Source organism: Coregonus clupeaformis, unplaced genomic scaffold, assembly GCF_020615455.1.
Source record: "Coregonus clupeaformis isolate EN_2021a unplaced genomic scaffold, ASM2061545v1 scaf0021, whole genome shotgun sequence".
NCBI lineage: Eukaryota > Metazoa > Chordata > Actinopteri > Salmoniformes > Salmonidae > Coregonus > Coregonus clupeaformis.
The window spans coordinates 585,686-604,835 of NW_025533476.1; the positions used below are offsets into that span (position 1 = coordinate 585,686).

General features: G+C 42.0%; 1 protein-coding gene across 2 annotated transcripts in view; it reads right to left on the reverse strand.

Annotated features, from left to right (window-relative positions):
* efr3a (EFR3 homolog A (S. cerevisiae)) overlaps positions 1-19,150 on the reverse strand; it is a 289,424-nt gene that overhangs the window by 44,241 nt on the left and 226,033 nt on the right. For both annotated transcript variants that reach the window (XM_041841458.2, XM_041841456.2), the window contains exon 16: positions 17,014-17,175. In XM_041841458.2, the coding sequence (XP_041697392.1) occupies positions 17,014-17,175 (162 nt within the window). The remainder of the gene's footprint in view (positions 1-17,013; positions 17,176-19,150) is intronic.

Sequence of the window (19,150 nt, forward strand, 5' to 3'; positions counted from 1 at the left end):
GTGCCTTTTACTGAGGAGTGGCTTCCGTCTGGCCACTCTACTATAAAGGCCTGATTGGTGGAGTGCTGCAGAGATGGTTGTCCTTTTGAAAGGTTCTCACATCTCCACAGAAGAACTCTAGAGCTCTGTCAGAGTGACCATCGGGTTCTTGGTCACCTGCCTGACCAAGGCCCTTCTCCCCCGATTGCTCTAGGAAGAGTATTGATGGGTCCAAACTTCTTCCATTTAAGTATGATGGAGGCCACTGTATTCTTGGGGACCTTCAATGCTGCAGAAATGTTTTGGTACCCTTCCCCAGATCTGTGCCTTGACACAATCCTGTCTCGGAGCTCTACAGACAGTTCCTTCGAGCTCATGGCTTGGTTTTTGCTCTGACATGCATTGTCAACTGTGGGACCTTATATAGTCAAATCTATTTAATTTACCACAGGTGGACTCCAATCAAGTTGTAGAAACATGTCATGGGTGATCAACAGAAACAGGATGCTCATGAGCTCAATTTCGAGTCTCATAGCAAAGGGTCTGAATATATATATATATATATATATATATATATATATATACATACATACATACATACATACAGTGGGGAGAACAAGTATTTGATACACTGCCGATTTTGTAGGTTTTCCTACTTACAAAGCATGTAGAGGTCTGTAGTTTTTATCATAGGTACACTTCAACTGTGAGAGACGGAATGTAAAACAAAAATCCAGAAATTCACATTGTATGATTTTTAAGTAATTAATTTGCATTTTATTGCATGACATAAGTATTTGATACATCAGAAAAGCAGAACTTAATATTTGGTACAGAAACCTTTGTTTGCAATTACAGAGATCATACGTTTCCTGTAGGTCTTGACCAGGTTTGCACACACTGCAGCAGGGATTTTGGCCCACTCCTCCATACAGACCTTCTCCAGATCCTTCAGGTTTCGGGGCTGTCGCTGGGCAATACGGACTTTCAGCTCCCTCCAAAGATTTTCTATTGGGTTCAGGTCTGGAGACTGGCTAGGCCACTCCAGGACCTTGAGATGCTTCTTATGGAGCCACTCCTTAGTTGCATAATCCATGACGGCGTAGTGTGTTACTAATGGTTTTCTTTGAGACTGTGGTCCCAGCTCTCTTCAGGTCATTGACCAGGTCCTGCCGTGTAGTTCTGGGCTGATCCCTCACCTTCCTTATGTTCATTGATGCCCCACGAGGTGAGATCTTGCATGGAGCCCCAGACCGAGGATGATTGACCGTCATCTTGAACTTCTTCCATTTTCTAACAATTGCGCCAACAGTTGTTGCCTTCTCACCAAGCTGCTTGCCTATTGTACTGTAGCCCATCCCAGCCTTGTGCAGGTCTACAATTGTATCCCTGATGTCCTTACACAGCTCTCTGGTCTTGGCCATTGTGGAGAGGTTGGAGTCTGTTTGATTGAGTGTGTGGACAGGTGTCTTTTATACAGGTAACGTGTTCAAACAGGTGCAGTTAATACAGGTAATGAGTGGAGAACAGGAGGGCTTCTTAAAGAAAAACTAACAGGTCTGTGAGAGCCATAATTCTTACTGGTTGGTAGGTGATCAAATACTTATGTCATGCAATAAAATGCAAATTAATTACTTAAAAATCATACAATTTGATTTTCTGGATTTTTGATACATATGATAAAAATTACAGACCTCTACATGCTTTGTAAGTAGGAAAACCTGCAAAATCGGCAGTGTATCAAATACTTGTTCTCCCCACTGTACATACAGTGAGGGGGAAAAAGTATTTGATCCCCTGCTGATTTTGTACGTTTGCCCACTGACAAAGAAATGATCCGTCTATAATTTTAATTGTAGGTTTATTTGAACAGTTAGAGACAGAATAACAACAAAAAAATCCAGAAAATGCACGTCAAAAATGTTATAAATTGATTTGCATTTTAATGAGGGAAATAAGTATTTGACCCCCTCTCAATCACAAAGATTTCTGGCTCCCAGGTGTCTTTTATACAGGTAATGAGCTGAGATTAGGAGCACACTCTTAAAAGGAGTGCTCCTAATCTCAGTTTGTTACCTGTATAAAAGACACCTGTCCACAGAAGCAATCAATCAATCAGATTCCAAACTCTCCACCATGGCCAAGACCAAAGAGCTCTCTAAGGATGTCAGGGACAAGATTGTAGACCTACACAAGGCTGGAATGGGCTACAAGACCATCGCCAAGCAGTTTGGTGAGAATGTGACAACAGTTGGTGCGATTATTCGCAAATGGAAAAAACACAAAAGAACTGTCAATCTCCCTCGGCCTGGGGCTCCATGCAAGATCTCACCTTGTGGAGTTGCTATGATCATGCGAATGGTGAGGAATCAGCCCAGAACTACACGGGAGGATCTTGTCAATGATCTCAAGGCAGCTGGGACCATAGTCACCAAGAAAACAATTGGTAACACACTACGCCGTGAAAGACTGAAATCCTGCAGCGCCCGCAAGGTCCCCCTGCTCAAGAAAGCACATATACAGGCCCGTCTGAAGTTTTCCAATGAACATCTGAATAATAATAATAATAATAATAATAATTGGTCATTTAGCAGACGCTCTTATCCAGAGCGACTTACAGGAGCAATTAGGGTTAAGTGCCCTGCTCAAGGGCACATCGACAGATTTTTCACCTAGTCGGCTCGGGGATTAGAACTAGCGACCTTTCGGTTACTGGCACAACGCTCTTAACCACTAAGCTACCTGCCGCCCATGATTCAGAGGAGAACTGGGTGAAAGTGTTGTGGTCAGATGAGACCAAAATCAAGCTCTTTGGCATCAATTCATCTCGCCGTGTTTGGAGGAGGAGGAATGCTGCCTATGACCCCAAGAACACCATCCCCACCATCAAACATGGAGGTGGAACCATTATGCTTTGGGGGGTGTTTTTCTGCTAAGGGGACAGGACAACTTCACCGCATCAAAGGGACGATGGACAGGGCCATGTACCGTCAAATCTTGGGTGAGAACCTCCTTCCCTCAGCCAGGGTCGTGGATGGGTATTCCAGCATGACAATGACCCAAAACACACGGCCAAGACAACAAAAGAGTGGCTCAAGAAGAAGCACATTAAGGTCTCCAGACCTTAATCCCATAGAAAATCTTTGGAGGGAGCTGAAGGTTCGAGTTGCCAAAACGTCAGCTTTGAAACCTTAATGACTTGGAGAAGATCTGCAAAGAGGAGTGGGCCAAAATCCCTCCTGAGATGTGTGCAAACCTGGTGGCCATCTACAAGAAACGTCTGACCTCTGATTGCCAACAAGGGTTTTGCCACCAAGTACTAAGTCATGTTTTGCAGAGGGGTCAAATACTTATTTCCCTCATTAAAATGCAAATCAATTTATAACATTTATGACATGCGTTTTTCTGGATTTTTGTGTTGTTATTCTGTCTCTCACTGTTCAAATAAACCTACCATTAAAATTATAGACTGATCATGTCTTTGTCAGTGGGCAAACGTACAAAATCAGCAGGGGATCAAATACTTTTTTCCCTCACTGTGTGTGTGTGTATATATATATATATATATATATATTTTTTTTTTCTTCTAAAAACCTGTTTTGCTTTGTTATTATGGGGTATTGTGTGTAGATTGCTGAGGATTTGTATTTATTTAATTGATTTTAGAATATGGCTGTAATGTAACAAAATGTGGAAAAAGTCAAGGGGTTTCCGAATGCACTGTATATTAAAAATAATGTTAAAAAACGAATCAAAAAGAAAAACAAAGGAAGTACGTAAAAATGACTTAATCTTTAACCCTCATTTTACTTCCTGTCATCTTTAGGTCATAGCACAGCCGATGACCTTTCCCACCACGTGAAAAAAACCAATCAAATTGTAAACACTTCTCCCCATGACCTCTCACACGGCCAAAAGCAATCTTCTCAGACTCGGCAAAGCCCTTTACTCAGATTAGGATGTGTGTGTAGTAATCTCTGCAGGGTGAAGCAGCTGGAGCGTGTGTGTGTGTTTGTGCAGAGCAGGTGTGTGTGTGTGTGAGTGAGAGAGTGCAAGAAAGAGTGTGTGTGTGTGTATTTGTTGGACAAAACAAACAGCTTTTTGTGTGTGTGTGTATAACCAGGATTCTATCAAACCTTTTTATGCGAGTAAAGTACATGGTTGGATAAAATAATTCTGGACAGGCCAGACAAGGTGGGATGTTTTTGTGTCTGTAAAATATATTATGCGAGAAATGGTGGTGGAAAGGCCTTTATGTGCAAATATTGATATAATAACAAAATATATTGAAGTAAACTTGGAGTCACGTGATGATATGTTGTGTGGTCCTCCCACTATGACTCGGGACAGCATGCAGTTTATTAGAATACAGATTAAATTAAGTTTTGGTGAAAGTGCACAGTGATGAGCTTGATGCTCCTTTCCTATTAATATCGAGGGTCTTATTCTGGTGACATGATGATCGATACTTGCTTGCAGTTTGACAAATAAAAATAATCTTGCTCTTTTGTCCAGAATAATCTCATCATGTAGGTAGCCTACACGCACTGTATCTGCGAGCGGTTGGCTAGAGCGCACGTGCCAAGACCAGAGTGGTCACATTCGCTATATAACGCAACAGTTTTGGTGACAAAACCATCAATAGAGTTGAAAATGTACAATGGAGTATTGCTGGCACTCAGAAAAAAATATTTTTTATAGCATTATTACGAGATAATTCAATAACTTCTTATAACCAAATAATCCATTATCTCGTTATTACGATAAAGTTGTTATAATGAGAAAGATAACGTTATAATGAAAACGATCACGTTATAACGAGAAAGATGTCATTATTACAAAATAATACGCTTGCACATTATTATGAGAAATAGTATTTATTATGATGAAATGTTAGCATAAGCTACTTGGCTTCCTCTCATGCACAAGTTGACATTATGGCTGGTTTGCTTGAGTTGATCAACTTTTATTTTCTCCTCTGAGGCATTGAGCGATAGTGTCATTGAGCAATATAGATGGTGTTGTCATTAGTTAACCTACATTGCGGAGAAATCTGTGTTATCTACGGCTCTACAACAGATGGAAAAAACAAATTGGACGTCCTTGACATAGTTATTCCTTCTTGAACAACTGGACTGACATGGGAAGCTTCATGGATATAAACAATGCAACTCAAATGCATCCAATCGGGATATGTGGTGACTCAAAACACAGGCGTTTACTTCACATTCTAGAAGTCCATGGACTGCGCATTTGGGCGGAAGTCTCTGGGAACGAGATTAGCTAGCTAGCTTACCTTCACAACCAAGAGGACATAGAAGAACAGCTTAGGTAAGTGTCCTTTTTGTCTTGTAAATTCTAATTTGGAAGGTGCACTGAAAAAATTAGCAAGCATGATTATATCATTTCTAGCACAACCAACTAGTTAGCTAGCAAGCTATACCTGAATGATGCACTGAAATTAGCAACTCTCAAGGATATCTCTATGGTAGCTAGTTATGGTTATCCTCAAGAACAAGCAAGCCCCTATCTGAGAAACATGTCCGATTGATCGAGCGTACGCAATGAGAGCTGATTTAATCAAAAGTGCATTACAGTGGTTTTGGAATACAACGACATTGCAAAAGGAGTCAAATAATTAGTAGGAAAACATTCAGTCATAATTTTGATGTTGCCAGATTGACTTTAGATGCAGTAAAACGTCTGCTAGCTAAGATTGAGGGGAGACCAACTCGGATTTCAGCTAGCTACCGTTAGCATTGCTAGCTATTTTATATGAAATTTGTTAGCTAATGACAACATTGCCATCCATTTGACGACATGATCATGATGGCAAAGTTGTTTCCTACTAAATATTTGCCTACTTTCGCAATGTCATATTTCCAGGTTTTAGACAAAACAGTCGTTAGCCTCAATCACTTAGTGTGTTGTGAAATCTAATGCATGTATTGTAATGTTTTTTAAATCGTATAACTGCCTTAATTTTGCCGGACCCCAGGAAGAGTAGCTGCTGCCTTGGCAGGAATTAATGGGGATCCATAATAAATTCAAATACAAAATCTATCACGACTTTTGGGCACCACTATGGCGCTGCCGGCAGAGGGTGGCTTGAGAACAGTCATAACAATGGTGGAGTTCGTTTTGCATGGCACGGTGCCCCGGGTGGGCGCCATTGGTCCTTAAGTGAAATCTCCACCAACCTGGCCATGCAAAACAAACTCCACCAATGGCATAACGCGACCCAGTGACGGAGGTGCAACCTACGAATAGCAACATTTGTTTTGCATTTGTCTATTTTGCCCAGCTTCCAGACTGTGTGTGTGTGTGTGTGTGTGTGTCTGCCTGTCAGTCTGAGTTCCAGATGTGGCTGGAGGAGTGGTTGTGGCCATTGCTAGGAGCTCATCATCATTATGTTAATCTATAACAGCTGATACAAGTATCCTATATTAGATACTACTACAGTGCTAGCTAGTACATATGGATTTACAGTACTAATCATATTTCATTAAAGTACAGGGTCCACAAGAGAACAATCCTAATAAGGTAAGATCATAATGAATACTAGTATTTATGGACAGAGTGGACCTGATCCTAGATCACCACTCCTACTCTGATGGCGAATTCTCTCTCTCCCTCATCCTGGACCCCACCACATAACCTCTTGGTCTAGCCAGGTGAATCAAGAGTGTCACCCTGGCCCGGCCTGGCTTTGGCTTCCAGGTGGGTCACAGTTATCATTCCCTTTGCTTCCACCCACCTCAATTATCTACTAAGGGCTTCACATTCTTATTTTCTACACTGAGTGTACAAAACATTAGGAATTACTTCTCTTTCCATGACAGACTGACCAGGTGAATCCAGGTGATGATCCCTTATTGAGGTCACTTGTTAAATCCACTACAATCAGTGTAGATGAAGGGGAGGAGACAGGTTAAAGAAGGATTTTTAAGCCTTGAGACAATTGAGACATGGATTGTGTGTGTGTGCCATTCAGAGTGTGACTGGGCAAGAACTGAGAGGATTAGATTATCTGCCCAGGGTAATCCCGGTGGGAGGAGTTTGCACCGGGTGAAAAGTGATTGCATTCGTTTTATAACCTGTGGGAGGCAACCCGTCTGTCTAGAGAGACTACCATCCGGTACTGGCTAACAAACAGAAAGTTCCAGTGGTTTTAATCTTGTAATTTAAAGATAAACTTGTAATAAAATCATATATTCATGATAAATTGTTGTCGGGTTCATTGTAATGCTCAGAACTCAATATCCAACTCAATAGGTAGCCTGTCACAAACCTGTCTTCCTATGGTGTTCCCCCTCAGTAAACAGGAACTGCCATAATATGTAACCCTATAGGCAGCAGGTGTTACATAGTTATATCGATCAAATCAATCACATATATTTATAAAGCCCTTTTTACATCAGCAGATGTCACAAAGTGCTATACAGAAACCCAGTCTAAAATCCCAAACAGCAAGCAATGCAGATGTACAAGCACGGTGGCTAGGAAAAAGGCAGGAACCTAGGAAGAAACCTAGAGAGGAACCAGGCTCTGAGGGGTGGCCAGTCCTCTTCTGGCTGTGCCGGGTGGAGATAAGAGTACAGTCGTGGTCAAAAGTTGGTCACAGATACCACTTTTCTCTCCTCTTGTGCTCTACGGTCGTGGTCAAAAGTTTTGAGAATGACACAAATACTAATTTTCACAAAGTCTGCTGCCTCAGTTTTGATGATGGCAATTTGCATATACTTCAGAATGTCATGAAGAGTGATCAGATGAATTGCAATTAATTGCAAAGTCCCTCTTTACCATGAAAATGAACTTATTCCCCAAAAAACATTTCCACTGCATTTCAGCCCTGCCACAAAAGGACCAGCAGCCATCATGTCAGTGATTCTCTCGTTAACACAGGTGGGAGTGTTGACGAGGACAAGGCTGGAGATCACTCTGTCACGCTGATTGAGTTAGAATAACAGAATGGAAGCTTTAAAAGGAGGGTGGTGCTTGAAATCATTGTTCTTCCTCTGTTAACCATGGTTACCTGCAAGGAAACACGTGCCGTCATCATTGCTTTGCACAAAAAGGGCTTCACAGGCAAGGATATTGCTGCTAGTAAGATTGCACCTAAATCAACCATTAATCGGATCATCAAGAACTTCAAGGAGAGATGTTCAATTGTTGTGAAGAAGGTGTCAGGGCGCCCAAGAAAGTCCAGCAAGCGCCAGGACCGTCTCCTAAAGTTGATTCAGCTGCGGGATCGAGGCGCCAACAGTGCAGAGCTTGCTCGGGAATGGCAGTAGGCAGATGTGAGTGCATCTGCACGCACAGTGAGCCGAAGAGGATGGCCTGGTGTCAAGAAGGGCAGCAAAGAAGCAACTTCTCTCCAGGAAAAACATCAGAGACAGACTGATATTCTGCAAAAGGTACAGGGATTGGACTGCTGAGGACTGGGGTAAAAGTCATTTTCTCTGATGAATCCCCTTTCCGATTGTTTGGGGCATCCGGAAAACACCTTGTCCGGAGAAGAAAAGGTGAGCCATACCATCAGTCCTGTGTCATGCCAACAGTAAAGCATCCTGAGACCATTCATGTGTGGGGTTGCTTCTCAGCCAAGGGAGTGGGCTCACTCACAATTTTGCCTAAGAACACAGCCATGAATAAAGAATGGTACCAACACATCCTCCGAGAGCAACTTCTCCCAACCATCCAAGAAAAGTTTGGTGATGACCAATGCCTTTTCCAGCATGATGGAGCACCTTGCCATAAGGCAAAAGTGATAACTAAGTGGCTCAGGGAACAAAAAATCGAAATTTTGGGTCCATGGCCAGGAAACTCCCCAGACCTTAATCCCATTGAGAGTTTGTGGTCAATCCTCAAGAGGCGGGTGGACAAACAAAAACCCACAATTTCTGACAAACTCCAAGCATTGATTACGCAAGAATGGGCTGCCATCAGTCAGGATGTGGCCCAGAAGTTAATTGACAGCATGCCAGGGCGGATTGCAAAGGTCTTGAAAAAGAAGGGTCAACACTGCAAATATTGAATCTTTGCATAAACTTAATGTAATTGTCAATAAAAGCCTTTGACACTTATGGAATGCTTGTAATTATACTTCAGTATACCATAGTAACATCTTACAAAAATATCTCATAACTATGAAGCAGCGAACTTTGTGAAGACCAATACTTGTGTCATTCTCAAAACTTTTGACCAAGACTGTACATGGCCATTTAAGGCAAGATTGTAATTCAAGATGTTCAAACATTCATAGATGACCAGCACGGTCAAATAATAATCAGTGGTTGTAGAGGGTGTAACAGGTCAGTACCTCAGGAGTAAATGTCAGTTGGCTTTTCATAGCCGAGCATTCAGAGGTCGAGACAGCAGGTGCGGTAGAGAGAGCGAGCGAGTCAAAATTAGCAGGTCGGGGACAAGGTACCACGTCCGGGGAACAGATCAAGGTTCCATAGCCGCAGTCAGAACAGTTGAAACTTGAGCAGCAGAACGACCAGCTGGACTGGGGACAGCCAGGAGTCATCAGGCCAGGTAGTCCTGAGGCATGATCCTAGGGCTCAGGTCCTCCGGGAGGGGAGGGAGAGAGAGAATTAGAGGGAGCACACACAGGACACCAGATAAGACAGGAGAATTACACCAGACATAACAGACAGACCCTAGCCTCGCTGCACATGGACTATTGCAGCATAGATACTGTAGACTGAGATGGGTGGGTCCGGGGACACTGTGGCCCCGTCCGACGATACACCAGGACAGGGCCAACCAGGCAGGATATAACCCATCCCACTTTGCCAAAGCACAGCCCCCACACCACTAGAGGGATATCTACAGACCACCAACTTACTACCCTGAGACAAGAATGAGTATAGCCCACAGAGATCTCGTCCAACGCATGAGCCCGAGGGGGAGCAAAACCGGACAGGAAGATCACGTCTGTGACTCAACCTACTCAAGTGACGCACCCCTCCTAGGGACGGCATGGAAGAGCACTAGTAAGCCAGTGACTCAGCTCCCGTAATAGAGGCAGAGGCAGAGAATCCCAGAGGAGAGAGGGGAGCCGGCCAGGCAGAGACAGCAAGGGCAGTTCGTCGCTCCAGTGCCTTGCCGTTCACCTTAGCACCCCTGGGCCAAAACTCCACTCAATCATAGGACCTACTGAAGAGATGAGTCTTCAGTAATGACTTAAAGGTCGAGACAGAGTCTGCGTCTCTCACATGGATATGCAGACCATTCCATAAAAATTGAGCTCTATAGGAGAAAGCCCTGCCTCCAGCTGTTTGCTTCGAAATTCTAGGAACAATAAGGAAGCCTGCGTCTTGTGACCGTAGCGTACGTGTAGGTATGTACGGCAGGACCAAACCGGAGAGATAGGTAGGAGCAAGCCCATGTAATGCTTTGTAGGTTTGCAGTAAAACCTTGAAATCAGCTGTAGCCTTAACAGGAAGCCCATGTAGAGAGGCTAGCTCTGGAGAAATATGATCAAATCTTTTGGTTCTAGTCAGGATTCTAGTGGCTGTATTTAGCACTAAATGAAGTGTATTTAGTGCTTTATCCGGGTAGCCGGAGAGTAGAGCATTGCAGAAGCCTAATCTAGAATTGACAAAAGCATGGATTAGTTTTTCTGTATAATTTTGGGACAAAAAGTTTCAGATTTTTGCAATGTTACGAAGATGGAAAAAAGCTGTCCTTGAAATGTTCTTGATATGTTCATCAAAAGAGAGATCAGGGTCCAGAGTAACATTGAGGTCCTTCATAGTTTTATTTGAGACGACTGTACGGCTATCAAGATTAATTGTCAGATCAAACAGCAGATCTCCTTGTTTTGTCAGAGTTTAGAAGTAAAAAGTTTGCCACCATCCACTTCCTTATGTCTGGAACATAGTATTCCAGGGTAGGCAATTTTGGGGCTTCACCATGGTTCATCGAAATGTACAGCTGTGTGTCGTCCGCATAGCAGTGAAAGTTGACATTGTGTTTCCGAATGACATCACCAAGAGGTACAATATAGTGAAAACAATAGTGGTCCTAAAACGGAACCTTGAGGAATGCCGAAACGTGCAATTGATTTGTCAGAGGACAAACCATCCACAGAGACGAACTGATATCTTTCTGACAGATAAGATCTAAACCAGGCAAGAACTTGTCCGTGTAGACCAATTAGGGTTTCTAATCTCTCCCAAATAATGTGGAGATCGATGGTGTCAAAAGCAGCACTAAGGTCCAGAGACATATTGTACAAAACCCATTGAGTCGATGATGGCTCCGAAAACCTTTTGGAGTGGGTCTGTGGACTTTTCCATGTGAATATTGAAGTCACCAAAAATGTGAATATTATCTGCCATGACTACAAGGTCCGATAGGAATTCAAGGAACTCAGTGAGGAACACTGTATACGGCCCAGGAGGCCTGTAAACAGTAGCTATAAAAGTGATTGAATAGGCTGCATAGATTTCATGACTAGAAGCTCAAAAGACGAAAACGTTGTTGGGTAAATTGAAATTTGCTGTCATAAATGTTAGCAACATCTCCGCCTTTGCGGGATGCGCAGGGGATATGGTCACTAGCGTAACTAGGAGGAGAGGCCTCATTTAACACAGTAAATTAATCAGGCTTGAGCCATGTTTCAGTCAGGCCAATCACATCAAGATTATGATCAGTGATTAGTTCATTGACTATGACTGCCTTGGAAGTGAGGGATCTAACATTAAGTAACCCTATTTTGAGATGTGAGAGATCACAATCTCTTTCAATAATGACAGGAATGGAGGATGTCTTTATTCCCGTGAGATTGCTAAGGCGAACACCATCATATTTTGTTTTGCTCAACCTAGATCGAGGCACAGACATGGTCTCAGTTGGGATAGCTGAGCTGACTACACTGACTGTGCTAGTAGCAGACTCCACGAAGCTGGCAGGCTGGCTAACAGCCTGCTGCCTGGCCTGCACCCTATCTCATTGTGGAGCTAGAGCCCTGTCTATGTTCATTGATAAGATGAGAGCACCCCTTCAGCTAGGATGGAGTCCTTCACTCCTCAGCAGGCCAGGCTTGGTCCTGTTTGTGGGCGAGTCCCAGAAAGAAGGCCAATTATCTACAAATTCTATATTTTGGGAGGGGCAGAAAACAGTTTTCAACCAGCGATTGAGTTGTGAGACTCTGCTGTAGAGCTCATCACTCCCCCTAACTGGGAGGGGGCCAGAGACAATTACTCAATGCCGACACATCTTTCTAGCTGATTTACACGCTGAAGCTGTGTTGCGCTTGGTGACCTCTGACTGTTTCATCCTAACATCGTTGGTGGCGACGTGGATAACAATATCCCTATACTCTGTATACTCGCCAGTTTTAGCCTTAGTCAGCACCATCTTCAGATTAGCCTCCACGTCGGTAGCCCTGCCCCCTGGTAAATAGTGTATGATCGCTGGATTATTATTTTTATGTCTAATATTGCGAGTAATGGAGTCGCCAATGACTAGGGTTTTCAATTTGTCAGAGCTAATGGTGGGAGGCTTTGGTGGCTCAGACCCCGTAACGGGTGGAGGAGAGACCTGAGAAGGCTCAGCTTCTGACTCCGACTCTTTGCTTAATGGGGAGAACCGGTTGAAAGTTTCTGTCGGCTGAATGAGCGACACTGGTTGAGCATGCCAACAGCATTTCTTTCCAGAAGCCTTCCTACATTTAAATTGCCCTTGCCTAACGATTGCATCTGAAGCTGTGCTTGCAACACGGCTATCGTCACCATAAGGCGATAGTTCTCCTGTATATTATGAGTACAGCGACCGCAATTAGATGGCATAGTGTTAATGTTACTACTTAGCTTCGGCTGGTGGAGGTCCTGTAGAACCATGTCCAGATAAAGCGTCCAGGGTGAAAAAGTTGAATGAAAAAAGTTGAGCGAGGAAAAAACTAAGACGTTGGTAAATGTATTAAAAGTAAAAACCGAAATGTTTGGCAGATAGCTAAGTAGCAACAAACAGCACAAGAGCACAGAGACAAATCCGGAAGTTGAGGGCCCACAATGGCCATTAATGTATTCTGTAAATATAATTACAATACATAAATTAATTTGTCTTTAGTGAAGTTCTGTCAATATTATGTTGGAAACCATATTCACGGAAACCTAGTTGCACACTGCTTATAAAAATTGTAACCTGTTTTTTGAACACAAGTGCTTTTTTAGGACAAGAATGACTGTGTAACCTTTAGGACAATGTCTCCACAGGTGGTCCACTCTGTCCATTTAATACTAGTATTCATTATGAGCTTACCTTTTGCAAATTCTTAGTCTGGATTGTTCTCTTGGGTGAAAGTGGACCCTGTACATTAATTAAATTGGATTAGTACTGTAAATCCATATGTACTAGCTAGCACTGTAGTAGTGCCTCATAAAGGATCCTTGCATCAGCTGTTATAAACTTCATGATGATGAGTTCCTAGCAATGCCCACCACCACTCCTCCAGTCACATCTGGAACTCCAAGACAGACAGACAGGCTGGCAGACACACACAGTCTGACAAACTTGGCAAAACAGACAAATGCAAAACACATGTTGCTATTCATAGGTTGCACCTCCGTCACAGGGTTGCGTCATGCCATTGGTGGAGTTCGTTTTGCATTGCCCGGTGCCCCGGGTGGAAGGAGATGTCACTTAAGGACCAATGGAATGGTCTAAAATTACTAAACTGCGCGCACCTGGAGCACCGTGCCATGCAAAACAAACTCCACCATTGTTATGAACATTCTCAAGCCACCCTCTGCCAGCGGCGCCATAGTGGTGCCCAAAAGTCGTGATAGATTGAGGCTAATGACTGTTGTCTAAATTACACTATAGTGGCCTAGAAATACTACATTGCTGAAGTAGGCAAATGTTTAGTAGGAAACAACTTTGCCATCATTATCATGTTTTCATTAGCTAACAAAGTTCGTCAAAAATAGCTTGCAACGCTAACAGTAGCTAGGTAAAATCCGAGGTCTCCCCTCAATCTTAGCTAGCTAGCTAACATTATACTGCACCTAAAGTCAATCTGGCGACATCAAAATGATGACTAAAAGTTATTATTTGACTCCTTTTGAAATGTCGTTGTATTTCCAAGCCACTGTAATGCACTTTTGAAGAAATCAGCGCTCATTGCGTACGCTCGATCAGTCGGACATGCTACTCAGATAGGGGCTTGTTTGTTCTTGAGAATAGCCATAACTAGCTACCATAGTGTTCCCCTCGATAGTAGCTAATTTCAGTGCATCATTCAGATACAGCTTGCTAGACAACTAGTTGGATGTGCTAGAAATGATATCATGCTAGCTAATTGTTTCAATGCACCTTCCAAATGTGAAATTACAAGACAACAAGGACACTTACCTAAGCTGTTCCTCTATGTCCTCTTGGTTGTAAAGGTAGCTAGCTAGCTAGCTAATCCGGCTTCCAGAGACTTCCGTCCAAATGCGCAGTCCATGGGTGTCTAGAATATTAACTAAACGCCTGACTGTGTTTTTGGTCACCACATGTCCTGATTTTATGCATTTAGGATGCATTAGTTCGTATCCATAAATGTTGATCAACTCAAGCAAACCGGCCATAATGTCAACCTGTGCATGAGAGGAAGCCAAGCTTGCCAAGTAGCCTGTGGTAACATTTCAGCATAATAAAGACTTTCTCATAATGTGCAACCTGATTATTTCGTAATAACGACATCTTCTCATTATAGCGTTATCTTTATTGTTATAACGTTATCTTTGCCGTAATAACAAGATAATTGATTATTTTGTATAAACCTAGCTTGTGTGTGTGTTTCAAACATTGCCAGTCTTTCACCTCATGTCAGGGAGGGGATGTTATTGTACCTGCATGTGGTCGGCAACGACTTACAATATGGATAGTGGTCTGCATACATACAGTATAATGGAGACAATTAGTAGCTTTCAGTAATGCTATAAAATAATGACTTCATTTTCCTTTATTGTCCCCATGGCAAGATTCTTCCCTATGCTGACCTGGATGCATATTTATTGTGTATGTATTACTGTTACATTTCAGTGTCTAGGATTGCCATGTGGGTATATACAGTACCAGTCAAAAGTTTGGACACATCTACTCATTCAAGGGTTTTTCTTTCTTTTTACTATGTTCTACTTTGTAGAATAATAGTGAAGCCATAAAACTATGAAATAACACATATGGAATCATGTAGTAACCAAAAAAGTGTTAAACAAATCAAAACATATTTTATATTTGAAATTCTTCAAATAGCCACCCTTTGCCTTGATGACAGCTTTGCACACTCTTGGCATTCTCTCAACCAGCTTCACCTGGTATGCTTTTCCAACAGTCTTGAAGGAGTTCCCACATATGCTGAGCACTTGTTGGCTGCTTTTCCGTCACTATGCTGTCCAACTCATCCCAAACCATCTCAATTGGGTTGAGTTCGGGGGATTGTGGAGGCCAGGTCATCTGATGCAGCACTCCATCACTCGCCTTCTTGGTCAAATAGCCCTTACACAGCCTGGAGGTGTGTTGGGTCATTGTCCTGTTAAAAAAACACATGATAGTCCCACTAAGCCCAAACCACATGGTATGGCGTATCGCTGCAGAATGCTGTGGAAGCCATGCTGGTAAAGTGTGCCTTGAATTCTAAATAAATCACAGATAGTGTCACCAGCAAAGCACCCCCACACCATAACACCTCCTCCTCCATGCTTCATGGTGGGAACTACACATGTAATCCTTTCACCCACACCGCGTCTCACAAAGACACAACGGTTAGAACCAAAAATCTCAAATTTGGACTCCAGACCAAAGGACACATTTCCACCGGTCTAATGTCCATTGCTTGTGTTTCTTGGCCCAATCAAGTCTCTTCTTCTTATTGGTGTCCTTTAGTAGTGATTTTTTTTTTAGCAGCACATCGACCATGAATGCCTGATTCACACAGTCCCCTTTGAACAGTTGATGTTGAGATTTGTTTGTGACTTGTATTCTGTGAAGCATTTATTTGGGCTGCAATTTCTGAGGCTGGTAACTAATGAACTTATCCTCTGCAGCGGAGGTAATTCTGGGTCTTCCATTCCTGTGGCGGTCCTCATGAGAGCCGGTTTCATCATAGCGCTTGATGGTTTTTGTCTTAAATGGATGGTTCATGTCTTAAAGTAATGATGGACGGTCATTTCTCTTTGCTTATTTGAGGTGTTCTTGCCATAATATGGACTTGGTCTTTTACCAAATAGGGCTATCTTCTGTATACCCCCCCCCACCTTGTCACAACACAACTGATTTGCTCAAACGCAAATGAACTTTTAAGGCACACCTGTTAATTGAAATGCATTCCAGGTGACTACCTCAAGAAGCTGGTTGAGAGAATGCCAAGTGTGTGCAAAGCTGTCATCAAGGCAAAGGGTGGCTATTTGTAGAATCTCAAATATTAAATATATTTTGATTTGTTTAACACTTTTTTTGGTTACTACATGATTCCATATGTGTTATTTCATAATTTTGATGTCTTCGTTTTATTCTACAATGTAAAAAATAGTAAAAATAAAGAAAAACCCTTGAATGAGTAGGTGTGTCCAAACTTTTGACTGGAAGTGTATATTTTTTTTACTTGAACTTGGGTAGCACTTTAGTACAAACTAGGGGTGTCAAACATGCGGCTCTGGGGCAATGTTCGGCCCACCACCTGATTGACTGTGGCTCCCTCTTACAGTATAATCCCAACACTAGCACACTGGATTATTTGACATTGTTTGATGTTGGGATAAATATGAATTCCTACAAAAGCAACTAAAAGCAGGTGTCGTTGCATAGGCAATGTTTTGTTGACATAGTTTTTTCCCTCCCATCATTATGCATAAATGTCATTTGACTCTACTAAAATGTATTATTACCTACATACACATTGCATGGCAACAACTGCAGACCAAAACCCACTCACGGATATGAAATTGCACACGTACAAATCTCAAGTTAGGATTCAGCCCCAAATCACCTAAAACCTCTGAAGTTATAGTACGCTATCGGTGTCTTCCGTCCTACCTGCAGGGCAAGGGCCAGCCTGATGAGGTCCACAACCACCTCCTCATTGGCCAGCTCAATGGTGAGCACGGCCAGGGTAGTGAAGAGCAGCTCAAAGTTCTTGTGACCGTTGTCCTCCTCCTTACAGCCCAGGTAGATGTGACGGTACAACTGCTGCCCATGCTGAGAAGAGAGGGAGGGAGGAAGGGAGGGATGGATAAATGTGTAGATGGATGGAAGGAAAGAAGAAAGGAAGAATGATTGGGTACATGGATGGATGAAAGGGTGGATGGATGGGTGGAGTGAGAGACTAATTCTTTTAAATATACAATCTACTTGAAATAACTTCATATTCTTGGACCTGTAATTTACCAGTCCCTCAATATGTTCATATTTAGTACATATTTTTTGGTAATATACGGTACACAAATGCATTTCCCAGAATTGAATTCCACAATCGGAGCGCCGGAATTTCATAACAACTAGAATGGTCATGACGGTCATTCTGACCGTTGATAAAGTCATTGTATAAATATTCCATAATAAATTATAAATTGCTAAATGAATGCATTTATTATGATAAAATAGGTCAGGACACCGAATTGTATTTGTAATCAGTCAGAAAATGTAATAATTGATCCAGAAGCTCAAAGTGTAAATACTAAAATAAGACGATATGTGCATTTGAAAACATTTCTCAAATCAAATTTGTCACATGCGCTTATTTACAAGCCATTAACCAACAACGCAGTTTTAAGAAAGAATACCTAAAAAAAATATTTTAAAAACTAATAATTAACAAATTATTTAAGAGCAGCAATAAAATAACAATAGCGAGACTATATACAGGGTAAGACAACAGTTGCCTGCCCAGCAAATGGCCCGTCCAAACACCTAAACTACATTAAAACTCATTTCACACATATAATCGAGTCAAATAAAACTGAATATAACGTTGTGTATAAAGTTCAGAAATACACAATTTCATGTGTACAAAATCTAAATCGTTTGCCGTTTTTAAAAGGACGTATTTGGGTGTTTTTGGAGCTATTGTTCATGTTTTTCCGTAGCCCCCATACTGTAGAACGAGCAATGAGGAAGTCTATTGTGGGTGTGGTAAGTTTCGCAACACCAAGTGAAATCCCCCACCGAAAAGTGTCTGGACCCTTCGATTTAGTTGTAAAATAGTGAACCAGCCTTTAAATATGCATATGGTCATTTTGACCATCATGGTGCTTTGAGGTAGAAATGCTCTGAAAGTTTTTTATGATATTTATCTCAAATTACTGCTAGAGTGTAAAATACACGTACAGTATTTAGGAAAAGTGAGGGACAGGTGGGTTCAAGGTTTTTATTGAAATGAAGTTATTAAAAACTGTCACATTGACCATATTGGCGGTTCTAGTGTTAAACAATTTGAAAGAAATAAAATAAAGTGATTACAATTCCTAAGAATTTGAGTATTTAGAACCATTGAGAGGGAGAGAGCAAGAAAGAGAGAAAGATTTGAAAAAATCTGTCAAACAGAAAACATTTTGAGAAACCCTTGAAAGAGTAGGTCTTTAGTAAATTGAAAGAGAGTAGGTCTTTAGTAAATTGAGAGAGAGTTTGAGAGCGAGTGAGAGCGAGTGAGAGAGCGACAGAGCGAGACAGAGAAAGAAAAGAGAGAAAGAAAAGTCCATGTCCATGGAGCAGACAGAGCTAAATATAGCGGCAGACTTTCAATAAGGCCAGAGACGGTTAAATGTGACTGTGGAGCACTGAGGGAGATGCAGCAGTGTGAACAAATAACCCACATTTACGCAATCACTCAACACATTACAAGCTTTAGTAAAGTGGACAACATCATTGGAGAAAATACCTACAATAACCAACCTAAGATGATTCCATCGATAAAATAAACTTGTTTGTGAGTCAGCGAGCAGTGTCACCCTCTTTAACGAAAGAGGTGGTGGGGTGGGTAGTTCCTTATTAATTTAGTCAGATATTCAAATACACACTCAATGGCTCATGAAAATAACTTCATTATGCTGGCCACGGATAAGGTTGAAGCCATGACCTAAAAATAACCAACCTACAAGACTGCCTCTGACACTTAATATCCTTAAGCACGGTCGTGTTCAGTAAGCACGAACTGTTTGAAAACGGTCCGAAACTG